The sequence below is a fragment of the Rutidosis leptorrhynchoides genome, chromosome 7 (assembly GCF_046630445.1).
Source record: "Rutidosis leptorrhynchoides isolate AG116_Rl617_1_P2 chromosome 7, CSIRO_AGI_Rlap_v1, whole genome shotgun sequence".
NCBI classification, from domain to species: Eukaryota; Viridiplantae; Streptophyta; class Magnoliopsida; order Asterales; family Asteraceae; genus Rutidosis; species Rutidosis leptorrhynchoides.
Window position 1 is genome coordinate 18,370,588 of NC_092339.1, and position 8,923 is coordinate 18,379,510.

General features: G+C 30.7%; 1 protein-coding gene across 1 annotated transcript; it reads left to right on the plus strand.

Annotated features, from left to right (window-relative positions):
* The first annotated feature begins 448 nt into the window (after positions 1–448).
* Positions 449–3,935, plus strand: LOC139858054 (chromophore lyase CRL, chloroplastic-like). Its single transcript, XM_071846905.1, has 9 exons — positions 449–800; positions 877–926; positions 1,093–1,153; positions 1,275–1,310; positions 1,612–1,662; positions 1,909–2,001; positions 2,731–2,835; positions 3,277–3,369; positions 3,503–3,935. Exons 1-9 carry the CDS (start codon positions 642–644, stop codon positions 3,647–3,649), a joined length of 795 nt encoding a protein of 264 aa, XP_071703006.1. The 5' UTR covers positions 449–641; the 3' UTR covers positions 3,650–3,935.
* The last annotated feature ends 4,988 nt before the right edge of the window (positions 3,936–8,923 follow it).

The following is an 8,923-nucleotide window of genomic DNA, read 5'->3' on the forward strand; positions in this document are numbered from 1 at the left end:
ATTTATTTCAATCAAATTCAAAAAATTACTCACATATATTAATATATTTGAATAATATTACTCAATGCGTCCCAATTTAATAGATCGGTTTTTCATTTAGGAATGTCCCAGTTATTAATTAATAGTTTATGTTAAAAACTAGATAAAAATATTAAGTTAAAGTTCTTTTATACTAAAAAGTATAAGATAAATGATAAAGGGTAGAACATGAAAGTGAAAAAAAAAAAAATTTAAAAGTTTTAGGTGATGATAATCTAAGTTTGTATTAAGTTGAATTCAATTTTCGTTTTGATCGAATAATAAAAATAAAATTCAAAATCGTAAATCAAAACCAAAATAATGGCTTGCGATAGTTTGGAGGTTATCACTTATCGCACGGATTCGGATTAACCTGATTTAAACAAAATAGTCAACGCCCCTGACTTGTTTAAACAATTTCACTAAAGAAAAACAATTTCACACGGGAGTCTGCAAATTAAACGCAATCACTGACAAAACCTTTCCCCAAATGTAATCCCCCAAAAAAACCCTATGAATTCCATACCTTTTTTTCGTCATTAATTCTCCACATCCTCAATCTAAACCCTAACTCTACTACAAACACATACATATACACACTTACACAGTTACAATTACAGAGTATGTGTATGGGACCACCGAATGGGTGGAGCAGAGCTCGAGGATTAGTTATAAAAACGCTGGTTTTAATCGGAGGTGCAATTTTGATTAAACGATTGACTAAGTCAACCACTCGTTGGGACCATGCTCGGATCGTTTCTCAATCCATTGCTGGCGAAAAGGTGAGTGATGTCATGCTTGTGTATTATTGTTGTTTAATAGCTTCAATTTTTGTTAATTTTGTACTTAATTCTGCAGTTTTCTAAGGAACTAGCCTCTCGAGATCCTGATAATTATTTTAATTTGAGGTATTCCTCAGTTTTGACATGTTTTAGGTTTTTAGCAGTGCATTGTGTTAATTTGTATTTATACGTATATTGTGCTTATTGAATTAGTAACAACAACCAATTTGGCGTTAGTTTTAATTTTTAAATGAGAAAGGGTGTAATTTTATTAATGGTTGTTTTTTGTTAGATGGCTTGCTTGCCCTGCAGCTGATATGGTGGATGGGTCGAAAGTTCTATATTTTGAGCAAGTTAGTATTCTACACCCAGTTATAGGCTTATAGCTTGTGCATTTAACATATTTGTTATACCTATTTAATGATGTTTTACAGTGTTTGAGTGTATGATTTTGTCTTTTTAATTATCATTCAGGCATTTTGGAGAACTCCTCATAAGCCGTTTAGACAGGTATGGTTTGGGTATAGTAGTTTGGTTTAATTAAGTCTTCATTTCGTTTTGTATGTTCAGCGTTACATTTACTTTAGGCATGTTTGTTAAGGACCAAGGAGGTAATGATGATAAATGTTTCTTGTTGTTGTAGTAGCTTGCTTCTTTTTTATTTTATTATCAGTGTAATGTGAGCACACTTTTTGTTTCTATATGAATAAGAGAAAGAAAACTACCTGTATCTTGCTTTTAACATTATTGTCATCTCTACAAGAATCTTTCCGATGATTATTTATAGACTCTGACAGCTGTCTCATTGCAGAGATTTTGTATGGTGAAGCCTTGCCCGAAAGAGATGAAATGTGACGTTGAGGTATGCAATATTTTCGTTATTGCAATAGTTCCGTTATCTTCTTTTCCAGTTGTACGTAGATTTTCAGTCATGTAGCAACTATGCTACAATTTTATTCTCCAAAATGCCCATCATAAGTATAACACCTTCATTTTTAGCTGAGTGGAAAACAACGTAAAGGAGTTATAGCTTGCTTATAGTTATAGCTCAACCTCATGTTTTACTACATGAAACCTAACTGCATCAATTATTTTACAACATGTGCAGATGAGTACATATGCAATTCGGGATGCAGAGGAGTACAAGAACTTCTGTGATCGTCCGAGGGACCAACGTCCACAACCTGAAGAAGTAATTGGGGTAAGACTCAGATCACACATATACTTCTTTTGTAGAATATGTTCGTAGCCTTTTTTAGTTTGATTTTACGAGAAAAATCATATGAGTTCATTTGTTACTGGAGTTAAGGTTTAATGGTTTGAACGCTAAAACTAATCATGAGTACCGCTTCTTTGACCATTTTTCCGTCTTGTATATAATTTAGTGCTACTTTTTTGATTTATCCTAGATTAACCTTTATACGATATTTAGATTACATTCCTTATTTTTTTACAAATTATAGAACAAGATGTAATTATAGGAGCAAAGTTGTTTGTGCTGGTTTGGTTTCTTTTTCTTTTTTTTTTTTTTTTTTCATCTGGACAGTGGGACTCTCTTTAAAAAAAAAAATAAAAATAAAAAAAAAATATTCTACTTTCACCTGGTCTGATAAACGTGCATAATAAGGAAATTTTATGGACGAAGAAGCAATATCATTAAAGTTATGTGTTGGAGACAAACTTACAATTGGCTGTTAATTTTGAAGTTTTATTATAATGTGATATTAGACCTAAACTCAACCATTAAAAAGATCCTGTGATAGTTGACAAAAAAACACTATTTTTCCTCTCTGCAATAGCAGCCCTATTTCTACTTTTTAGCTATTTTAAGTTCTCATATTGTTCTTAATAGTTGTCAAAATATAGTTGACCAATTAGTTGTAATATTCGAATATATATTTCAAGCTTATGGTGTTAACTAAATATGTAGGATGTTGCGGAACATCTAACCACCATATATCTCAACCGCTGTGAAAGAGGGAAACGTTGCTTATACGAGGGTTCAACACCACCTGATGGCTTCCCTAATACATGGGTATTTAACCTAACCATATACTCTTTTTTTTAGTTCCCCTTTAAACACAATGCATCTAGAGTGGAAAAATGGCCTGGAACGACTGATTTTGGGTAACGGGTATAAACAGTTGATTTCTTGATATAACTGTACAGGTTGAAATGTGCTGGGTTGACCCATAACACGTTTTGTCTTAAACTTTTGAATTGATTAGAAACAGTTAGTATGCCAAGCATATGATTACATTGGAAATATATTGTTTCTTACAGTTTTTTTTTGTTTTTTGTTTTTTGTTTTTTCAAATAAATTGATCTATAAAGTTCTTTCCTTATTACAATGCTACATAAATCGACCCATAAATAAGTGAACGGTAAAATATTACATCTGGTTCTATCAAGTTTTTATGCGCATAAGCCTTTTTGTTGTCTGTTTATGAACATGTTCAAATTATATCACTTGCAGAATGGCGCGTCTTATTGCACCTCGGAACTAGCAGTTTTGAAGAATAACGAGATCCATACATGGGATAGGGGTTATGATGAAGAAGGGCAACAAGTTAGTTTTGTAATTCTTTTTATTTCTCATATTTTATTACACTTGAGCATACTTTGAACAACTTTTAAAATGCTACACATTGACCCTTTGTCATATAAGTTCGAACCGCCACACCTTATTTATCGTATTGCAGGTTTGGGGAGTGAAGAATGGTCCTTACGAATTCAAGCCTGCTCCTGGACCGGGACCCACGTCGACTCCTGATATGTTATCTCCTTTAAATTTTCCTCCTCTTTCTATTGGTAAGAGGATAGAAGGTTCCTTTGTTCTTCAAGAATAGTAGTTTTACATTACCTTTATCTATACATATATAGCCACACATTGTAACATTCAATAGTACTTGGTTCAATATTACAAAAGCTGCATTTTCGACACTGAAGTTTGTGGCTCTGTATGAGTTCAGGTTCGGTTGAACTCAAGCCCGATTCAGCAGTTTTAGGCTAAATGTGATTTTGTAATTTTGTTCAACATATGTTATTGTTGCTAGCTATAGCCAAGACTTTAACTAAATTTAAGAGCCCATATGGCTCAGATGTATTATTGCAACCATAACAATTGAGGAAACTTTAATTTGTCCTAACCCAGAATTATACACCTAAGGAACATCTATCAAAACATACATAATGCTTAATAAACTTGGAAATAAATTTAATCTTGTTTTTAATAAATTCGTAAACGAAGTCAACTTACAAATAACACTACCAAAGGGCTTATAACCCAAAGGTATGTGATGAGGTCTTTTAACCAAATTAGGGGTTCCGTATTTCTGGGAGTCATGTATATACACACAATGTACTTCTAATATTGCATTAAAAAAAGTTTAAACACTTTCATGGATCGTTCATGACCCGATTAAGCTCAAATTAATTGCCTCAGTTCACGGAGACAAAATGTGGGACTCATTGTGCCGGTTCATCACGAAAGAAAGGACTCAGTAGGTCGGGATCACGCACTAGGTTAAGTTCAAACTAACTCTTAGCCGTTGTACCACGTGTGTAACTTAGATCTACGTCGTGTCATACTATAACTTTTGATTATATGTGTGTGTGTGTGTGTGTGTGTGTGTGTGTCGAAGGTCTAGCTGCTTAGACATGGTTCTACACTATATGTTCCAAGAACTTTTACAATCACAAAACACGAATTTGAGATTTCTTTTTTTCCATGATATGATCATATACAACAAATACCTATCAAGTCTTCAACCACTATAAAGAGTTCAATTTCTTTGATCAGGTGATCACTGATCACCTTCAAAAAGGTAATTAAGACAAAATGTTCGAAAAAGATTATGCTTAAATTCCTAAATTTAGGATTCATGTCTCCTTACTTTAGTTCATACACACACAAAAGGTATCAATAGTATGTATCATGTGCACTTGTTAGGTTATATTCCACATCAAAATCTATTCTTTTCTTCCCATTCATCATTCAAATAAACTTATTATGTGCAAAGATGTATACAAATATTGTATTTCAAAAAGATAGTGTTGACTGGACGACCAACATCATGTGCAAAACCAATTATACATATGTTGGTTCCTTGAAAGACGTACAAGAATAACAAATATATTAACCTTGTGTCGTAGTTCAAGTGATAGTGGTCTGACACTTTTTTATTATATGTTAGAAGTTCGACTCCCGAAAATTACAACACTGCACACAAGGTTATATTCACTGACATTGAAATCCACCCAAGGTCGCTTTTCGCACATTGCGTTTCGGGGGCATCGGGGATGTGGGGTGGGGTGGGTTTACCGGTCATGCCCTCGGATTAGTTCGGGTTTACTCCAGGGCGGCAGTTGGGGGCGTATTATGAAACTGCGAGAGATGATCGCATAAAGTGGTTTAGTCCCCTTTGGTGATCCCAAACTATTGTAAAAAAAAAAAATGAATAACAAATATTTTATACGCTTAAAATTTTACTAAGGGTGCGTTTGATAAAACTGAATGATTTAGCGCTGGATGGTTCAGAATCTGAATGATTCAAAGGTTTTGAATGAAGTTGCTTCTGAATGACAATAAGCTGTTTGATAATCATTTTTAATGAATGATGTGAATGATGTAAAATTACCTTATTAATCTTTGACATGAATAAAAACTACAATATAGTTGTTTAATAAGTGTTAATGATATAGATTAAAGAGAATATTCAGTAAAAAGTAGGTGCTTAATGGTTAAGAGAGGATTTGATCTCTGGATGGTTCAACACTGAATGCTGAACTATTCAGCACCATCTGTCATTTAGAGGTTAGAAACAAACGCGCTGAATGCTGAATGGTTCAGCATTCAGTGCTGAACCTGGTTCAGCATTCAGTGCTGAACCATTCCATTAAGAGGTAAACAAACGCAGCCTAAATGCTTCTTTGAATAAGTTAGGCCCAATGGTATCATATAGGGAAAAGTGCAATGGCACTCTTAAATCCTTTTTAAACTCAGACCATCTTCATAGCCCAAGTAAAATAAACTATAAAGCTTCTAAAGGTTATCTACATCAAACCCTTTCTTCTTCTTTCCGTATTAATTTTCTTTCTATATATATATTGATAGATAAAAAGAAATTTATTTGTATTGGTTAGTTAGTACATTTTCTTCATAATTTGTGTGGGTCTTCAAAATACTTTTCTGTTTAATAAACATGAGTTTAATTCACCCCAAAGGCAAATTGTTACTGAAAACATGCCCAAAAAAGAGAAGAAAAAAGTTTTATTCATGAAACAAAGTCATCCCATCACATTAACACAAAAGGACCTTTTAAACATATTCAAATGTTTTCGATAAATTCAAACTATTCAATGTATCATGCATCCTTGCAAGTCCCTTTAACTTTTTCAATTTAATTTGTATGTCATGATTAATAATGTTGTGTTTATTACATTTGAATTAGATGATTCATCATCGAATATTGAATCGTTCATAATTCATTGTGATTGTTTATTGTTTATAACTTTTAAATGATAAATGATGAATGATGAATGACATAATGATTTAATCGCTAAACAAGTATATTATAAAGGAAACATTATCGCTATAGCTTGAATTGTTTTACTGTAGAAGTTTCTATTAAGAAAAACGACAGATTCATATATTACATGTTCATATCAGCTAGAGAGATCGATCATTGTAAAATACTCCGTATATATTAATATGAATTTATACATTATGAAGCACATAATATTCGATCGATTGATTATTACTAAACTAACGTGTAATATTAAAAGCAGTAGCGACTCTATTTGGATCCGTGGGATCACGGGACACCGATAGTTCGAAAATTTTGTGTAGAAAATACTCTTTAAAATGTATAGGACACCAATAAATTTAACTACAAGGACCCATATATTGTTCGGATTTATAGTTTTTACTTTAGATTGTATAGGATGTCACTAATTTAACTAGTCGGACCCATATATATTTCGAATTTGCACTTTTTTTTTAAGGTAAACAACCATAAAAATAACATTTAAATATAATTAATATTAGAAAAAAAATTCAGGATCTCATTGAGTTTTAATTCTGGAATCGGCACTAATTGAAAGTACCAATATGAAAGTAAACTTTATCCATTTAAAATTGTTCCATGCATATTTTTAATATCACGGACATACAATGTTAACCAAATCGAGTTTGGTTCGTTTCCGGTTTAAAATTATCGCTCCTTATTATATTTATATATTATATTATAACTAGTTTTATGAGTCTGTGCGTTGCACGAAAAGGTAAAAAGTTACTAATTCATCAATTTTAACAAATGTCTGCGAATGTGTTTTATGTGTGTTAGTATGATTTGACTTTGGTGTGTTATGTTCCATTTCTTCTAACAATATGTATCTCAACGAATTATAATAAATCTAGTTGAATATACATTATTAATTCATGGGCTATTTAAATTTAATATAAGTTGGAATCTCACAAGATGAAAAGTTAAAAGTTTGAAGGTACCAAATAAAACATTGTTTAGTTCTAGTAAGATCATAGAGTATCAAGTAAAAAATTGAATATATAGTAATACGATCTAGCTACTATAGGTGCTGCAACACTTCCTTGTATAACGTTTTGTGTTGTTTTTGATAATTTTCTATCCTTGTTTAAAATCAGCACCTTCAGTCCCTTTCTATTAGTAACTCTAGACAGAACAACATAAAATTGCCTGTGACTAAAAACTGGTTTTGGTAGAAATAAATCAACATGTTGTAAGGACCGTCCTTGGCTTTTATTAGTCAATATTGAATACTTATAGTGAAACGAAGATAGTATACAATATAACTAACAAAAAACACAACAACAAATAACTAAGAAATATATGAAAAACGGTTTATAAATAATAATAATAATAATAATAATAATAATAATAATAATAATAATAATAATAATAATAGAAATAATAAATTATAAATAATAATAGAAATAATTATAATAACAATAACAATAACAATAATTATAATTATAGTTACTAATAACAATAATTATTTCCTAAATCATATTTATTACTCCGTATAAGTTAATTAGCTAAAAAATATTAATTAGAATTATTATGGATTATTAATTTAATTAGATAATATTAATAATAGTCGTGTTTATATGGTAAAGATAAAGGATACCAAATAATAAAATAATAAAGGATCACCCCCATCTAATTTTTTAAATAATAAATCATTCTTTATTTTTGTCTAATAAGCTGATGATGATACTCCGTATATATATGTATGTATGTTTTGGAATTGGAGTCATAAAAGGAAAAAGGAAAGAAATAAAGAATCGTGAGATAATAACAATCGGCCATATTTTTTTATTAATTATTTAATATTTTATTTGGTTTAACAATAGCTGACATATAGGATAATTTAAATTAGATTAATTGAAGAGATGACACGTAAGCATAATGTCACGTGCTTTATAATAATGTATATAGATTAAATTATATGCGGGTATCAATGTATCATGGCCTCTACGATTGTTACTAGAACAAATTAATATTAATAATTAACAAGAAAATTGGTAAAAATGCATTTATCTAGCTTTAGGTCGGCCAAACCCCACCTAAAATTTGAAAGTTTAATTTATGGTACTAACTTCATTTAAAGCTGCTTAATTAGATGAAAATGTAAATCAAACATAAAAAAATAATTGAAGATTAAAAAATTGAAGTGTGTCATAAAAAATGATTCTAAATATTACCAAGCTAGTCGTCCTATATATACATTACAAGAACAAAACTCGTTGTGGTGAAAAACATTGAGTCGATCAATATTTTTTTTTTTTTTTTTTTTTTTTTTTGAAAAGCATCAATATTTTCTTTTTGTGTGTGTATTGAATTACTCTATATATCTAACTGATATAGAGCAAATGAATAGTAGCGCTCAATAGTTTTACAAACACCCCTCAAATTTTTTATACATTCACAATTTAATCTCGCCCTTTATATCACTTAACTTTATAGCTTCTACAAACTTACCACATAATCTTCACATTTTATATTTTAACCATTACACTTCTCATTCATTATAAATCGATCCCATAATTTTTACTAACTAACAACTACTCATTATTATTATTA

Coding starts and splice junctions, on each gene's coding strand:
- LOC139858054 (XM_071846905.1), top strand. CDS start 642: ATGTGTATGGGACCACCGAATGGGTGGAGCAGAGCTCGAGGATTAGTT. Junction 801..876: donor AATCCATTGCTGGCGAAAAG/GTGAGTGATGTC, acceptor TTAATTCTGCAG/TTTTCTAAGGAACTAGCCTC. Junction 2,002..2,730: donor AACCTGAAGAAGTAATTGGG/GTAAGACTCAGA, acceptor CTAAATATGTAG/GATGTTGCGGAACATCTAAC.